Genomic DNA, 19238 nt, shown 5'->3' with positions numbered 1-19238 from the left:
ATTAGGGATAACAAATCCATCCCTCCAGCATGTTATTTGTGTTCCTGACGTTTTATTTATACATTTCTCAAACAAATGTTGAACAACAATAGAATGCCTATGGCTATTGTTTAAATGATATTTTATGTTAACTCTGGTAATTAATGCTGAGGGAAAACACGAGGATAAGGATCGCTTTGTTGTGCAACTACAGGCAAATTGTAAAAACATAGAATTTCACCATGGAAGACTTGTAACTTTGTACTGTAACTATAAAGGATTAAAGTGTAAACTGCAGGATTTGTAACTAAATGTTCAGATTTTCTCTGTTTTCTTATAGAAATTCACATCCAGCAATATAAAAACAATAATTTTCAATTAAAATCAAGTTTATTTGTATTTGTTTATGTGGACAAAAGGTGCAGATTATTGCATTACAATCAAATTTGGAAAAGTTAAGGTTATTAGTTACTCTATTAGTTATTATTTAACAAATTTTAACAGTTAAAGTTATTATATATGAATATATTTAATCTACAGTTATTTAGTAATGTCTGCATTTACATGTTCAATAAAGTGTTTTTGTGTATTAAGTGTATGTGTTTGTCCTTGAAGTCTTTTTCTGCAACTTACTAATTTTTTTGTCACTGAATTGTGACTTAGTATCACAACTTATCATGCCATTTTGACTGATAATCTTGCAAAACTCTTCATGTCAGAAACACATGAGGGGAAACAAATCCATCCCTAGCATGTTTTTTGTTAACCTGACGTTTTTTTTCCAATATATACAGTATTTATGGAACAAATGTCGGACAACTATAGAATGCCTATGGACATCATTTAAAATATATTTATGTTAACGGTAATTAATGCTGAGGGAAAACAAGAGGAAGATGATTGCTTTGTTGTGCACTTAGGCAATTTGTGAAGCCATAGAATTTCTATAATAGACTTTTCTCAGAAATGTGACTCTGTATCTTGTAATTTCAGCATTATAAATAAGAGAAAAAAATTTTTTTACAGTTACTTACAGTTTTCTTCTCACACTTTACAGCTAGCTTTTTGAAGTATTGCCACTCTATATCTTGCAATTTCGACTTATAAACTTACCACATGAAAAAAAATACTATAAAAAAAGTAAATTGTTTAACCACATTATTGTAAAGTGTATTACTATATATTATAGTATTTACAGCACCTTGTTCATGAATCCTATATTATGCTGTATTAAATATAGGGAACTGTAATAAATATGGTAGTATGCTTGTAGTAACTTGGTGTATTGGGTAAATTGCTTATATAAATATAGTACTGTTGTATTACCACAGCAACTATAGAATTACCATAACAGATTCGTTCAAGTATAGTTATAGTATTCATTACAAATAACTATATATATATATATATATATATATATATATATATATATATATATATATATATATATATATATATATATATTAGATTTTATATTTACAGCTATTGTTTTATCTAACCATTCTGACTTATAGATTTATTTCTATATTGCTTTTTCACAAAGTAGATTGTGTCAAAGCAGCTTAACATAGGTGAAGAAAATAGAGTAAAAGCCATACTATTTCAGATTTTGAAAAATGCCATCAATTCAGGCAGGCAGGAGAATAATTTGGAATGCTGGTGTAGTTCAACTGAAAAGATCTCCTCAAATATTACATTTAGTAAGTTACAAACTCATCTGACAATTTTCACTTTTATTTTGCTGATTTGAGTCTTTAAATCTTGCAATTTTGACTTATAAACTTGTGAGATTCTGTTTATGAGTTTAGCGAATATTATAGTATTTACAATACTTTGCTAATGAATGCTACAGCACACTTTAATATTAAACAATTAACCAATAACCTGTAATAAAAACTGTAGTATACTTTAGTTTTTACTAAAAGAGACTGTGGTGTATTGAAATATAACATACATTTTTGTAGGGAGCTTAGTATATTGGGCAATTTGATAGCTGTTGTGTTCATTTTAAGCACAGACTGATTCAAGTAATTTACTATATGGTTCAAAAACACTATAACATTTACTGTAAATTACTATATAATGTCAGCACACATGAGATGAAACAAATCCACTATTCCAGCATGTTATTTGTGTATCATGATATTTTCATGATTTATGGAACAATTGTTGGACAACGGGAGGAAGAAAACAAAAGTGATAGAATGCCTATGGGTATCATTTAAACAATACTTTATGTTAAACCTGGTAATTAATGTTGAGGGAAAACCAGACGAAGAGAACTGCTTTGTTGTGCAACTAGGCAATTTGTAAAACCACTCTGCAAGTTTTAGCATATAAAACAGCATTCGTCATAAACAGATAAGGAGCAGCTCAAACTTGACTAAAGTTTGAAGATATACGCAGATGAAATCGCGTGCTGGCCATCAATGGCCCTAAGCCGATGAAATGACAGGCACCTTCAGTAAAGCCTGAGGGAATTCATTAGCAAGAGCGTAGCACAGCTCCTTCAAAAGCCATTTGTGAACGTCTCGTGGAATTTGAGCGCCGACTGCTTTGCTTTCAGGAACTAAAAGAACCCCGCATGAAACGAGGCCGCTTAAAACGTCTGAATAAACAGCTCTGACGGCTCCTCGCGCTAGTCTAGAGGATGCTGGTAAATTCCTTTAAGCGATATTCATTTTGCCGCAAGTTCATTTAACAGCCAATGGAGCTTCTAACCAGTCATTTATTACCGCAGCTCAATCAACGTGATTGCAAAGTGTGTCCAAATTAATAAACGAAGACTCAGAATGCGAAGGGCAACTTGCAATTTAGTGTTTATTTAGCTCTCTGTGCTTGAAAGAGGCAACAAATGCATCTCTTGTCTAATGCAATAACACCACACTCCATTTTAATCTTCATTTAGGGTCCAAGGGCAAACGTTGCTAAATATACTATTACTGAAAGCATTTTGATGATGGCCTCCTTCATTTCAACAACCGAGTTATAGTGTGTGAATGATTGCTGGATTTAGCAAATCCACTGAATATTCATTCATATAATCAAATTAAACAGGCAGAATGCATTTTATTTATAGGCTGATTTCCTCTGTGTGCTCAAAATGCAACAAGACGTATAATCATGTCTTACTAAATAAAACATTTAATTTATTTCGGTGCTATGTTGGATCATCCAATGACACTAAAAAATCTGAATGTCAAGACAAAACCAGGTCAAAGATTTCTTTTGAGAATATAATCTATATAATGTAACGTCTGGGTGTGTTAGAGTAGCTAATTCCTGGCATGACAATGGGCTATATGCACTACTAGTGTTTTTCAGCCAATGATGAACTTCCGGTGAAAGATTTATGTGACTATTTTTAATTTCATAAGGTTCCTTTTACAGCATCGATGTTGTAATGTGATTAAAATACATTCAGTTAAGTAGATGTAAGGTTGTGAAAGCGTAAAAAGATACAAAAGATCATTTAAACCCAGGCGCTGTGATTAGCGGCAGAAATTCCATTGAAAAAACAGGTAAAATTAATTTCCATATTAAAGACATGGTGTGGAAAAAAATATAATTTAATGCAGTGCTGTTTGGTCTGATACCCACTTTATATCGTTTTTTAAAGAAATCAGATGTTAAACGCAGCGATTTTGTATGGGATGGCAATTACCCGGACGCCCTGGGGCTAGTTGACTGAATTTAAAAGACGGTGTGCATAAACCCCATTTCTTTTTTGGCTTTCAATCTATCTATTTTATGGTTATACTGCAGGACGTGCTTTTGCACTTATACTAAAATGGAAAAATATCGGTGTCCAAAAACAAGCTAAAAGCAAAGAAACGAGGATTAGGAGCAGTGCAAAAACAGGGTTAAAACCTGAAGCTACCAGATGATATGTGATCCCACAAAGAGGTATATGACTGCTATTCTATGAATACAACAACTACAATAAAATATGTGTGTTTATTTTGTTTAAAAGCAGATTTATTATTATTATTATTTAAATGCAGGTGAAAACATTCAGATATTAATAAAACAAAAAATTCTAGCAGCCATTTTAAATTTCAAGAAAAAGACAAAAACTTATCATACAAATTCAAATAGAAATTTTCATGAAAAGATATATGCATGAAATAAATTGTGCTATCTATTATATTCCAAAAAGCAAATGCATCAAATTCAGCTTTTACAAAAAGCACAACTAATCCATGCATTATACATATCCATATATACTGTACATATAGTTTATAAAAAAGGATTTGACCTTTCAAAGATTAAATGATTGCAATGATCTGAAATTTTCTTCTAAAATGAATTTTTTTTTCAAATCAATTCAATTCAATTCACCTTTATTTGTAAATTGAATTGAATTGATTTGAAAATCCTTCTAAAATCCTTCTAAGCATGGCCCGGTGTAAGATTCTGATGGTATAACCTTGAATAAAAATATCACGGTTTGACGGTACTGTGATAACTGATCTAAAATATATTCTTTTTACATGTCTGGGTAAAAAAATAAAACTTTTTCCCCTTTGAACACATTATATTTTATTTTGAGAAACATTTATAATAGTTTGGAACAGTAAACATGTCAGAATAAATAATTCAAATGAATCATTTACTTTGGATATCTTCACTGCTGGAGATACTTTTGTCCTTAAAAACTAATCTTACACATAAGGAACGGTATAGCAGAAAATTTTGGCGGTTTTAAAACCTTGACTTTTCCAAACCATGAAATACCTTGAAAATGGCTATCGTCCCATGTGTACGACTGGGTTCAGCAAATTCACTTTTATGGCAAAGAATATGTTATTTTCATTACCGTTAACATGGAGAAAAAAAAAACTGAACATACTGTAAACATAAGAAACTGAGAAAAATTGTAGAAGAAACTTCCAGATAGAGGTTTTTGCATCTTGACTCCTCATACATATTAACATGGTACTGTTAATTTCTATTATATTAGTAGATTATATTATATTACATACAATATGTAAACAAATATATTGTAATAGAAACTGAACATGATTCAAACATCATCTAGTCAGCATTCAGCATCATCTTTTGGATAAACAAATGATTATATAAAATGCAATGGGGTTTTTTGACAGCACAATCTGCTTATAATCTGCTTATTCCTAAAAAGATTCCTAGTTTGCAACATCTCCATCTCCAGTTTCAAAATCATTATAAAAAGAGAGAACTATCTGCAAAAATTGCGAGCATGGAACATGTGAGAATAAATTTTCCTAAAATATTTACTCAAAACCGAGGGTGCTATATAATAATGCATAATTCAAATATTCAAATTTCATGAACAGTGCTGGCACACAACAGATATCGACGGCTGCTTTCGTTTCTAACCACAACATTACTGCCACCTAGTGCTCAATAAAGACATTCGTTCTGCAAACACAGGAAATCCTCCGTTTTGTCAACTGACATGAGCACTAGATACGTTATAAACCTTCTGTATTCAAATGTGTGCAGCAAATTGCCTGTCACAAGTCTCCAAAACTCCTTCAAGTGAGGCATTTCTGATTATAGCACGACGCCAGATTGAATACCACACCATTACGCTTTTACATCCCCAAGAATAGAAGCAAAAGCTCCGTCCTCTGGTTTCCTTTCAGTAGTCAGATACTCTTCCAGACTGACACACACACACACACACACACACACACACATCAGTCTCTCGGCATTATTCAATTAAAGTCCGTCCCTATCTTCACTAACATGCTTTTGATTCACTGCTGCCTCTCAGAAAATACGAGGTGTCAAAGCTGCGGGCTGCCGTACAGCGGCTCTTCTGCGTGTCAGTCTTCAATCTCGGGAAGGTCACCGGTGTTTTTGTCGCGGCGGAGGGAGGAAGGCGACCGCAGTCATATCGCACTCTCTCCGGGTCTGTGTTTATCTTTCCAGCGGCTCAAGATAACACCTTTTATTGTGGCGCTGATGCCGAAAGAATGGCATCATTATGACTAAGGAATAAAGAGTCAGTGTTGGTGGTGGAAGTGCACATTGTTGTTGATTGATTCCGGTTGTCGGTTTTTTTTTCTACAGATGTGATACATGATGACCTGTGATGTAGAGAGCATACTGAGTGGAAAAGAGAAAGAAGCACTTTATGACCGTGTGATATTATATACGCGTGTGTGATCATATTTTGCACATTTCACATAATCGGATATGATTAAATCCATGAAGAGTTCAGTGAAGCGATGGAGGATTTGAACTTTAAAGGGCCGGTTATGAGGAGACTTTATGATATTCCTGGCTGTCTGTTGGTTATGGGTTTAATTAGATCTTTTAGTAATGTGACCTCTGTGAAAACAACACCTAAATACCACAATTAACCATTCCTGGTTATTGTAATACAATAAAGTGGCATCATAAATTATCTACTTACATTTAAAGCTTCATATTTACATTACATACAGCAAGATATCAATCAATGGCACTGCATGGCAAATAAAGTTTTTCATCTCAGAAGTAATAGGTTTATATGTGATGTCAAAATTATTAGCCCACCTGTAAAATTTGTACTATATTTAACATATTTTGCAAGTGCTGTTTAACAGAGGAGGGACATTTTCACAGTATTTAATATTTCTTTCTTTTGGCAAAGGTCTTATCTCTTTTAGTGTGCTTGGAATAAAAGCAGTTTTTATATATAATTTTAAGGTCAATATATTATTACCACCGTTAAGAAATATTTTTGGGATTGTCTACCAGTGTTTCTCAACCACGTTCCTGGAGGACCACCAGTTCTGCACATTTTCCATGTCTCAACTTAACACACCTGATTCAGATAAGCTCATTAGCAGAGACTGAAAGAGCTGTAATGGGTGTGAGAGACAAAGGAGACATCTAAAACATGCAGTGTTGGTGGTCCTCCTGGAATGTGGTTTAGAAACACAGGACTACAGAATAAACCACTGTTGTCCAGTGATTTGTCTAAGATTTGTCTAATCCTAACTTGCCTAATTAACATAAAAACCTAGTTAAGCCTTTAATTTGTCATTTTTAAGCTGAAAACTAGTATCTTGCAAAATAACAAGTAAAATATTATGTACTGTCATCAAGTCAAAGACAAAACAAAATAGTTTATTTATTAATATATTAATCCATTCTCCATTAAACAGCACTTTGGAAATTTTTTTAAAGAGTTAAAATTTCACAAGAGGGCTAATAAAAAAAAAAAAAAAAATCAACCCAAATCGTACCACTGGGTTATTTTTTCAACATAATTAATAGGCTGAAAGCATTTTTTGTTTGTTTGTTTGTCTATATTTTACCCAAATTTGGGCTGAACCTAGCATTTTGTCATAGGTTTTTCCTAACCCAATGTTGGGACAAACTTTTACTTGACTCTTAAATTGTCTTTTAATATACTCTTGACTTAACCAGGGATGGGCATTATTTATTTTACATGTATTTCAAATATGTATTTTAAATGCAAAATAGTATTTTGTAATCTGTTTTTGATATGGTTGACAAAAATGGCTGAATATTTAGTATCAAAATACTTAAGTACCTTGTATTTTTGTATTTTTTAAATACTGTAAAATACTTTGTAGGACGTCTACCTGATGACATCATAAAATGCACCCTCTGATTGGTGCTTTGAACATCAATGGCTTTTCAATTTAAAGAAAAATTGAAATAAATCAAATAATAGTGTTAAAATGTGTTATAATGTACAAATAATAGCAGTGTTGGATGGATTGCTGATGCCAATCGTCAAAACAAACAACATAAAACTGATTCCTAAAAAGACGATTCCTAAAATACTTTACTGACTTTCATGTGCCAATTCTGATGCAAAAATAATTGATTTATAAAACAATCTGTAAAGAAATGTAAAAATAAAATGAACTCTTTAGTCAGCACCCTTTTAAATTATTAAGAGGTTGAATAGTCATTGTACAGAGATGATAGCAATTTTACTTGAAACCGAATAGTGAAAACACAATCAACAGTTATAGTACTTTGTTCCGACTTGTTATCTGCATTAAATGGTTTAATCAGTTAGAGGTCATCTTCAAGACAGGACTTTCTATAAGAAATAAGAAATGTATACAAAAAACACATTAAATGCTATACCTCCTCATGTACAGTAGAAGTAGAGGTGAACGAAGTGGCAGAAAAGCTAAAACTTGGTCAGAGAAAAGGCCTGTTAATGGAAGGTTTGCAAATAAATATCAAGCTCTCTTGTAATAGTATTTTATAGCAATTTTAAAATACAAAATACTGTATTTGATTTTGATACGTATTGTGGCTGCTGTATTTTGTTTATTTTGATACAATTAAACTTAAGGTACTAAGTATTTTATTTTAAAATACTTATTTATGTATTTTTGCCCAACCCTGGACCTAACATTGGGTGATGAAAACCCAGCATTTTTGGAGTATATTAAAAATAATAGTTGTATTAATTTCTATATTACTTGTTAATAAATGACTAAATAAATAACTTAATAAATAAAGGAAATATATATATATATATATATATAATCACATAAACCAAATAAATGAATATAAATCTACAAAAACAGCATATTCTCCCAGCATCAGAAAGTAATAAACAAACACGTACCTTTGACGTCTTCAAACGAGTCTTCAGAAGATGAATGCAGTGTGTGTGTGTGTATGTGTGTGTGTGTGTGCATGTGTATACAGGTTTTGTACAGCCAAATACTGTTGATGTTTTTTTTTTTTTTTTTTTTTTTTAACAGTACATTAAAGTATGCTCAATTAATCTTTCCTTAAAAAGCTGTGTAAGCCAAACAATGGACAAATAAAAAAATGTCTTTAAAAAGTGAGTGGATGTGCGAAAGGCACGAGACGGAGAGTGACTTACGGTCATTACAGTGCGTCCCGGTGTAGGAGGTCATTGAACAGTCGCAGGTGTAGTTCTCCCATTGCTGGATGCAGATCCCCATGTTGGCGCAGGAATCCTCTTGGCATGTAGTGCTAGGACCTATGATAGCAAAGCAGAGCAATGTAATACTGGGGGCCGAACATCCCGGCATGCTGTTAAAGTGCCATGCAGGTGTGTGGAACAATATGCATGCAAGTTTGGGTTAGTAGGTACTCAAAAAAAACATCCCGAAAGCTGTCGAACAAACTTGGCATTCCCTATGAACCACTGGAGTTTAGTAAATAAACATCATACTCTAGACAAAGTCAACATGGCTTGTTACAAAAGTAGATTGAGACACAGGGCCAAGCATGAACTTTCTCACATCTGCACAGAGGAACGAAGGTCAATGACAACATGTATATGTACTATTGTTACACATGTTAAGAACAATAGTGTGCACACCAGCCACGTGCAATCCAGTTGAGCGTGTCCCAAACACACATCTCGTGTTTTGGCACACTTGGGCTCATTTTTTTTAATTATTGTTTTTTTTTTTTTTTTTTTTTTTAAGGGGAATGCAGTAGGAACAATAGAGCTCATTACCCAATTCAGAGCAGGAGGGTAAATGCATTCCCTCTGAATTAACCGTGTAAACAAGATAATTGCAGAGAAACTGGCTTTGAGTGCATTTCGTTTTCTGGTGAAATACAACTGCGAAAAACAAGAGGTTAACCACAAACAGAAACTTTAGTCGAACAAAAGGGAGGCTAAAAGCGCATTTACTGTGCAACGTAAAAAGTGCAACTTCAGTACTGTGTGGAAGTTCAACATAAAATGATTCACCCCAGTTTGTCCAGGATTAAAACTGCTAATATAATGTGAATTGGGAAATTTGAGAGAATCATCACAGTGAGTATATGTATACTGTATGTATGTATGTATGTATATGACAAGACAGTTCTCTGAAATTTCTTCCATTCACATCATACTGGTTTATTCAAATATTTATTTAGGATAAGGTCAAACGTTGCATTAACTGGCCTTTAGATTCAGACTGGATTTGGTTGAAGTGTTTGTATAGATTTTGTACTAACATTTGGTTACAATAATTTGATAAAAGAAGCACTGCTTCAATAGTGTTGAGAAGCATAATTAATGTTATGCAGTACATCGTCTTGTTCGTATTATACAAATGTTTGGAGTCAGGGAGATTTTTAAGTTTTTTTTATATATATATTTTAAAGTTTAATTACTTCCTAATGGAAAAATATAATTTACAATAATAATCCTAGTCCCGGCTGGGTCAGTTGGCATTTCTATGTGGAGTTTGCATGTTCTTCCCATGTTCTCTTGGGTTACCTCCGGGTGCTCCGGTTTCCCTCACAGTCCAAAGACATGCGCTGCAGGTGAGTTGAATAAAACTAAATTGGCCCGAGTGTGTATGAGTGAGTATGGATGTATCCCAGTACTGCGTTGCAACTGGAAGGGCATCCGCTGTGTAAAACATATGCTGGATAAGTTGGCAGTTCATTCCGCTGTGGCAACCCCTGATTAATAAAGGGACTAAGCCGAAGGAAAATGAATGAATGAATCTTTCAGACTTCAAAATTGTTTATTCAATGTTACTTGTAATTTCTTCGCAACTATTTGTGAAATTTATCCGAAATTTTTCAGTGAAAAAAACTATTATTATCTATTAAAAATCTATGTTCACTCAACATCTCTTTTAATCAGTTTAATGCACCATTTTGAAATCATTTATTATTATCTCACTTAAAATTTAAGTTTCAGTGTACTATACACTAAATATATTATATTTATTTTATTTTTTTATGCATTTTATTTTTATTTTAATCACAGCTTAGTGCACCGATGAAAAAGAAAAACCAAACATTTATAAGAAATTACCTTTTTCCTATTTGTTTTTTTTTTTTTTTTGCAATGTAAACGGTATTCTTCAAACTGATGTTTATAGTTTTTTCCCTAAATAGCATTATAATTGTACACTTTAAAACCCAACAGTCAACTTTATCAAATAAAATGTGTGTAGTTACTCATTTGAAAAGAGAAATTGCTTCATTTACTCAAATGGATTAAGTTCACAGTACTCATTAGGATTAGTTTTTTTAACTTAAATGGTTTGGTGCAATCGTTTTTTTGCTCAAAGGGTTTGAGTTACCTTAACTTATTGGGTTTTACAGTCTATATATAATCCAGTTCTTTTAAATGTTTTTGTAAAGCTCAGTGGCAACGTATACATATATTATTTGATTATTATTTGTACTAGAAATATTTGGCAACAATGCATCAAAATGCATCTTGTTCCCTATGATTCCTTAGTTCTTGCATACAAAAGAAAGAAGCACCTCTGAGACACATTTAAATGCATCATTAACAACTAGTAGATTGATTTGATCCCAATAACATTGTAAAATTTTGGTAAACACGGTTGTCACTTTCTGGATTTAAAGGGATAGTTCACTCAAAATTGAAAACTCCAATGCCATTTCGCATATTTGAGTTTCTTTCCTCTGTTGAACACAAATAAGTTTGCTGGTATCCATTGACATCCATAGTATTTATTTTCCCTACTATGAAAGTCAATTGATGCCAGCAACCAACATTCTTCAAAATATCTTCTTTTGTTTGCAACAAAAGAAAGAAACTCACAAAAGTTTTAAACCCCGAGAAAAATTTAAACTGATGTCATTTTTATTTTTGGGTAAACAGTCCCTTTAATTTGGCTATAGAACACACTTGTAAACTATACTGAACATATTGTTGAGTATTTTGGTCAGTATGTACTGCATAACAAAAATGCCCCAAAACCATTGAGGAAGAAGTAAACAAAAGTAACAGGAAAAATTAGTGATCTCATAAACTTTTCACCTGCTGTGATGATATTCGCCTCAACAGCAAGCACTCTTACTTTTGATACTGCAGTAGAAATCACATCTGTCTGCTTTTGCGTCCTCTGTGGGATGCAAGCGGAGTTTAAAGTCGACGGTAGCGCGCTGACATTCCCAGATGGATTTTCATGCTAATTCTATTAATTATTTTGCTAATCATATTGCTGTTCGGTGCGTCTAAAGACAGGCGAGAAGTAACCCATGGTGAGATATTTAATGGATTCTCCTAAGCCAGTTTCCTCTCTCAGTTGAACGTCGTTAGCGTTAAAAAAAAGGCAAAAAAGAAGAAAAAAAATACACAAGACGAGATACAGCAAAACAGGACGAGGGGAGTTAATTATACAGGAGGACTCATGTTTTATTAATGCAGACTCTCAGTTGCAATCATTACTTTTCTCCTCACTTTGCAAGTCTCATGACCTTCAGTGAAAACGCAAGGGCATTGTCTTTTGGAAAGAAGTGAACCATTTTATACCAAGACATTGTTACAGTGAACCAGCTAGTGTCCGCTTTATGTCTGGGTTTCGGGAAGAGTACAAAAACAAACCGGCACAAGACAAACAGCAGCTTTCAGCCGAGCTCAGAATGGAATTGAACCTTATATACCTTTTAGATCTGCTTTGGTGAAACCAACTTTGTTAAGCAAGAAACAGAAAAGCGAAAACAATCAAACAGGTAAGAAACGTGGTTGATGGCGTCCGTTAATAAAGCAATGGCTTTACTAACAAGACATGCTTTACCATTCTTAGGAAGGGTTTGCACTCTTTCAGTTACCGCGCATCATGGCTTATAAACATATTGATAGTAACAGCAATGAAACTGATTCGGTGAGAATGGATGAAGGAAAAACATAATAAAGTGTAATGCCACTCAGTGAGAGTCTTTAGATGCAAATAAAAATAAAACTGAAACTGCAGTATGCTGACAAATGATCTCATTTACAGTTTAAATATAATCAGCCAATAAACATGCAGAAAAAAAATCAGGTTTCATTTGCATAGTCTATCCTAGTGTTCTCTGCTCTGACAGCAAACAAACAAACATAAAAAAGATGCACAATACAGGACTGTAACTGGCGTTGACACTGAGAAAGACCAGTCCTCCATGATAAATACAAATGAATGCTGATTTGCTTAAGATGACAACTTTAAATTAAGTTAAATCTGCAGATGAAATGCACTGCAGTGTCACGTGATTACACGTATCTGGAAATACATTGGCATCTGCATGACATTATCTGACAAGATAGAGTTCCAAACTACTGTACAGTAGTCAATGCACTTAAGATTGTTGTTTGTAAACTATGTTCAAACTCTTGCACAGGCCAGATGTTTCACTTCTGAAGACCTCAACATATTCTAAAAAGCTGTAAGTATTCATTTTGGTCTTGCTTTTTTTTTTGTTGTAATTAGGCCTAGCCATCGACTTGCATTTTATGAAGCACCAAGTACCAGGTTTCAGCTTCAAATCTATTTAATAATCTACTGAAGATGAAAAAATAATCACCTATATCTTGAATGGCCTGAGGGTAGTAATTTATTTAGCTATTTTAGCTAATTTATTTTTATTTTAACTATCGCTTTAAGAGTTTAAGTTCTAAACTAAATTCACAAGCATAATGATTCATGACTGGAACAGCATCCAAACTGCAATGATAATCTCAGGTACTGATTATGGGCTTATTAAATATTTAAATTGGCTAATGCGAGTTTAAATATCAGCTACCTTTACAGCTAAGTGACAATAGATAACTTACCTTAGAGATGTTGAAAATTAAAGGAAGCATAAGTGTAAAACTATGAACAAACAAAGTGTATTATATGAGAAAGATTGTATTACAGTCATCCAGTGGCCTATGGTATGTATTTTTAATAAAGTTAAAAAGATTTAATATTTATGAATTACATTATGTACTCTATTCAATGTGAGTGCAGAGTGCTAGCTTGTAGCATCTCCTTGATTGGCTGTGATTTTTGATTGCTTTAGTTTAGTAGTTTTCAGAGTTTTAAAGCTTGTGTTTCCTTCGTTACCTGAGGTAAAATATCTATCGTCATGTTTAGACAATATACATCTCACTCGAAAACTCAAATCTAGCTTAGTATCTTGTTACATGAAATAAGCACATTCAATAGGTCTACATACAGACCTGAGACTGTTTTGCATAATTTGTTTGCTGTTTCAGCAGCAGGTTGAAAACTGTGCTTCAACACTCATCAATAGCACCTTCCACACAGATTTTTTTTCTGAAGAAATGACTTGCAAATTGCCTTGAAGAAATTATGTGCATAAACCCCTTTTAAAAAAATACTGAAGGATCTGTTCCAGCATGTTTCCGGAATGAAGTTGCAACCAGGGTGCGAATTATACATAGATCGGGAGAGTCAATTTTTTGGTGATGTTAGTATGTGTAATACATGCCACAGTTAATCAATTATTTGTACTTACTTAAATTATATTTAAATTTAATGGACTTAATGAATTGTCAGTGTTTTGAAAGATATTTAGAGTATTCTGACCTAAAGTAATCTCCCAGTTTAAATTATTTGTTTACTTTGACTCTACTTTTAGGCTATATTGAAAAAAAACAAACACCTGTTTTACAAGAAAAGTGTCTAGATCTGCTCGTTTGACTGTTGAATTATTATTATTTTTTTTCTGAGACTGGTGCAGTTATGCATTCACAATAGTATGAACTATTATAGGCATGGTTGGTATGGTATATGCGAAAGTATGTGGAAGGACTTTTAATTTGTTAGTAACCTTGGTCAAGTGCTTTCGGTGAACTATATGCCATTACAAAATTGGCACGTTTAAGATCTGTTTTCTTTAAAAATCAGTGATCTCCACTGGCTGAGTGATATCCGATATAAAGTGGGTCTCAGACTGTAAAAGCACTGCATTTTATTTCATTTTTCCCCGCCATGTCTTTAAACTATGAACATTTATTTTACCCTAGTATTTTCAATGGAGCTTCTGCGCTAGCCTGCTGGATCCTGACGGGCGCGTGCGTGTAAACGGCTTTTCATTTCGTTTTACACTTGAACAATTAAATAAATGCCAAAGTCTATTTAACTGATTATATTTTAATTACATTACAACATCGATGCTGTAGAAGGATCCAAATAAAATGGAATAAATTTGCATTAATCGTTCACCGGAAGTTTTTTGGTATGGGAAGAAACACTAGCTCTGCATATACCCTGTTGCATGCATTTTATTATGTAAACTACTAATATTATTATTTAGGACACAGATCAGAGAAAACCATTTCTCACTATTAAAGAGCTGACCCCAACCCTATGCATCTTGTTTTGACCTCCTTCAGCGGGATCAAGTGTTAATTAGGGGGGTCAATCCTCCCAAACCCCCTTGTAATTCACACCCTGGTTGCAACATTAATATAGCAGGAACTCCAATATGTGCACACAGCATCTTTTTACATTTACTGGTAAAGTCATCCTAGTAATTTTACAGCAAAATACTACTATTACTGTTTTAAAAGAGCTCATATAAACATGAATAAGATCAAGCCAATCAAATGAAAAAAGGTGGGACTTAACAGTGCTCATCAACCCTTTCAGATTTATTTTTCACATAGTAATTTCAAACAGTAATGGCTATAAATTATGTAAAATTACTGGGCTGATAAATAAAAGAAAATAAAACAAATCTCTGTGCGCTCACAGCAAAATTTCAGCTATTTACTGGTAGTTCCCATTCCAGAAAAATTGTTTAATTTTCTGGAATTTTAAAAAGAACCTGTTCATACAGCAATTTACTTGTAATTTTCTGCAAAACTCTGTAGGCTTCTGTAGGCTATGTGTGAAAAGGGCTAAAGTCGATAATATGACAGAGAAATTGACTGAAAGAAATCAAAGAAAGCGGCTTTACCTTTCAAAGATATTCCATCTTCAATTATTAATAATGAAAATGTTTGAGGTAAGATATGAGTAGCTAAATATTTAATATTTGACAAGTGTTTTACGTTAGAAATATATATCTATATATTAAAAAACGACGAACACTTATATCACGTGATACAAACAACTGGACTTTCTCCTCAAAATTCGCGGGTTTGAATTGATGATCTTCAGAACATTTGAACGTGATTTAACGCATATTTGAACTTTATATATTTTAATTTGTGTCTTTTAATACACAAATAGTACTTTAAAATGTTTGAAATGAATTACAAAAACGTTATCACCGTACATATATTTTTCTTACTTCAATATATCCGTTTGACTGGTCCTCCCAGTGTTCATGGTTACAGCCGTGGTGAATGAACATGTATTAATTCGACAGAAATCAACAAGAACTGCTGTTAAGATTGCAAAAAGCAAGCAGTCAGAGAGGGGACATTTTAATGATGTTGCATTCAGTGAGAAACAAAATGTTCCCCTGCATTACTGCAGCATGTAATCGAGCCTTCGCCTTCCTAAGCACAGGTGCATCACTGCCATCTGGTGGATGAAAAGCTTCATTACAACAGAATGGCGCATTCATTGCCAAATGATCCAGCAAGAATTGTGTTGCCATTGTGGAGCCATTCCATACACGGCTTATACAGTTTACTGTGCACAAACAGTACAGAGTGATGTTTCTTTCATGCTGGGCTGTGAACATAAAAACCTACTCACGTTCACTTTTGGGTGCTGTGTGGGAGAGATAAACGTAAAACACACACACACAAAGTTGTTCTATTCATGTATGAAATGAGGAACTGAATTCAAACGGTGTCGGATACGTCTCTGTTTGTAAAACATAACAGATACGTTTTAAACAAAAAGTTTGTATTTAAGCAAGTTGGTTATATCAGATGATCTGGTGGCATCTTGTGTCCTGAAAATGTGAAATTAAATGTTAAAGAAATGCATTGGTTTTATTCAGTTATCATAACAACAGTGACGGACACCTACATGAAGTCATAAAGCATTTTAAATTGTGCACACTTTGACATTAAACCATTAAATGTGCATTAGTTGAGCATCTTTTAAGGCTTGTAGTTGTTGTTTGTTTAAAAGAGGCTTTTGTCTTTGATAATCTGATTATCAAGCATGCTGACATTTCACATTCATGCAATGGACTCGAGCAACAAAATGTGAAGATGGATACAACAAAAGACCAAACAATTTAAGGTTGATATGATTTTATTGGTCAATGACATGTAAACGCAACATACTGAACATAAAAGGAGACTTTTTTTGTTCAAGACAACATTAAGGATGTTATGAATGATGGAATTGTAATGATGTACAATTAATTTTGTGGTGCTTGGACATGTCAGAAAATGCATAAACACAAACAAATGTACTCAAACAAGACTATAACAGATCAATAAATAAAAAGAAAACGCAGAGAACAAAAAAAGTGAAAGACAAAACCATAAATCAATACATAAAAATCAAGCTTACACAATAAATGTACAGAAATCAAAATATGTTAGCATGCACTGAGAAATGTGGCAGAAATCTCATGTACATACAAAAAATTAGCCATGAAGAAATATTAGTAAGTGAAGAAATATTCCTTTGTGGATCAAGTGATGCGTGTTCTGATCTTTTGAACAAGTTTGGCATTTAATATACAATCGTTCGCAATGATTAAATCTGTGATATTTATACTCTTATATCTGCCTAGCTTCCATTTACAAATTCATATTCGCCTTTTCAACCTTTATTAGAAGGTAATGGTGTAAGATGATCTCTGTCTAGTTTTTTCTGCAGATTCACAGCAGGTGTACTATTATTCTGAAATCAAATAAATATGGAATAGTATTATTCAAATACACAGACTTTTATGTCATTATTTCATACAATATGCTACAGTTACATATTTTTACTCTTATTCAGTATATATATATATATATATATATATATATATATATATATATATATATATATATATATATATATATATATATATATATATATATATATACTTAAAACACCTTTTAAATGACAAATCTCAACTTCATTCCTTCTAAAACTGTAAAAATATTAGATATATAAATTTTTGTTAAAAATTTTTATATTTTAATTTAGAAAATACCCACCAAGGATTTATTTATTTGACCAAATATACAGTAAAACAGATATATTTTCAGAAAAAAAAAAAAAATTATTATAATAAAAATATATATATATATTTATTTTATTTTTTTTTGTGGTAGCAATGCTGAATTTTGAGTAGGGCTACACAATTTATTGTGTTTCAGCATCGATAACACAGTATGTGCATCTGCAATAGTCACATCGCAGCATCTTCAATGTTGAGTTGGGCTTATAGTTGATTATAATCAATTTAGAGTAAACTGATAATGATAATTGTGTAAAAGTATATTATCTGCATGCGTTTTAAAAAAGATAGTTCATCCCCAAAAAAAATTTATTGATAAATAAACTGAACACTATTTTTATTTCACCCTTTACTTTTTTTTTTTTTTAATGTTAAACACAGAAAGAAGATATATTAATAACCATTTAATCACTATATTAATCACTCTAAAACAAGGGTGAGTAAATAGTGAGCACATTTTAATTTTGGGGTGAACTATATATTTAAAACCTGTGTATGTGTGAACATTTCAACATTTCAGAGTTTAAAACATCTAACCACAAGAAACTTGAATGTTTGTAACTTTAATAAAGATTACATTATATACAATAAAGACTATGCAGTTTTGATTGTTCAATAGGGTATATGCACAACTGGTGTTTCTTCCCATACTGATAAACTTCCAGTGAACAGTTATTGTAACTTTTTTCAAATTCATACTGTTCCTTCTACAGCATCGATGTTGTAATGTTATTAAAATATAATCAGTTAAATAGACTTTGGCGTTCATTTAGTTGTTCAAGCACAAAACGAGATGAAAAGCCGGTTAGACGCACGCAGCTGTCAGATTTAGCAGGCTAGCGCAGAAACTCCATTGAAAATACTGGGGTAAAGTAAATGTTCATATTTTAAAGACATGGCGAGGAAAAGTGAAATAAAATGCAGTGCTTCTTGTATATTCTGAGACCCTCTTTCTATCATATATCAATCAGGCAGCGAAGATCGTTGATTTTTAAAGAAAACCGACCTTAAATGCGCCGATTTTGCAATGCTATACAGTTCACCGGAAGTGCTTGACCCAGGTTACTGAAAAATTAAAAGTCCCTTGGCATACTTCTGCATATACCCTATAGCTGTACCTGAATACTGTTAGCCTCTTCACAAAACTATAATTCACTTTTATATTTGCTATATTTTATTTATCTCTGCTTGTAAGTAATTTGTTTTCCAAATAAAGCTGTATTCACATCACAATATATATATATATATATATATATATATATATATATATATATATATATATATATATAGCAAAAATTCAAAATACTGCAATGTCAGTTCTTCCAATATCAGCCCTAATTTTCAGCATAATTTCTCCACTCTTACGTGATCATTAAGATATTTGGTGCATGTGTATTATTTTCATTATC

At 32.7% G+C, this 19238-nt stretch overlaps 1 protein-coding gene across 10 annotated transcripts in view; it reads right to left on the bottom strand.

Annotated features, from left to right (window-relative positions):
- Positions 1–19238, bottom strand: part of nrxn3a (neurexin 3a) — a 584854-nt gene that overhangs the window by 336920 nt on the left and 228696 nt on the right. For 7 of the 10 annotated variants that reach the window (XR_008839269.1, XR_008839270.1, XM_056477510.1 and 4 more), the window contains exons 16-17: positions 12358–12384; positions 8840–8959 (exon numbers count right to left, since the gene is read on the bottom strand). Coding sequence is in view for 8 of the 10 variants with exons in the window: in XM_056477510.1 (XP_056333485.1) it covers positions 8840–8959; positions 12358–12384 (147 nt within the window). In the remaining 2 variants the exon portion in view is untranslated. The remainder of the gene's footprint in view (positions 1–8839; positions 8960–12357; positions 12385–19238) is intronic. The other 3 variants (XM_056477514.1, XM_056477515.1, XM_056477508.1) reach the window with 1 other exon arrangement.

The sequence above is a fragment of the Danio aesculapii genome, chromosome 17 (assembly GCF_903798145.1).
Source record: "Danio aesculapii chromosome 17, fDanAes4.1, whole genome shotgun sequence".
Taxonomy (NCBI): Eukaryota; Metazoa; Chordata; class Actinopteri; order Cypriniformes; family Danionidae; genus Danio; species Danio aesculapii.
This window is presented reverse-complemented; position numbering and strand designations above follow the sequence as displayed.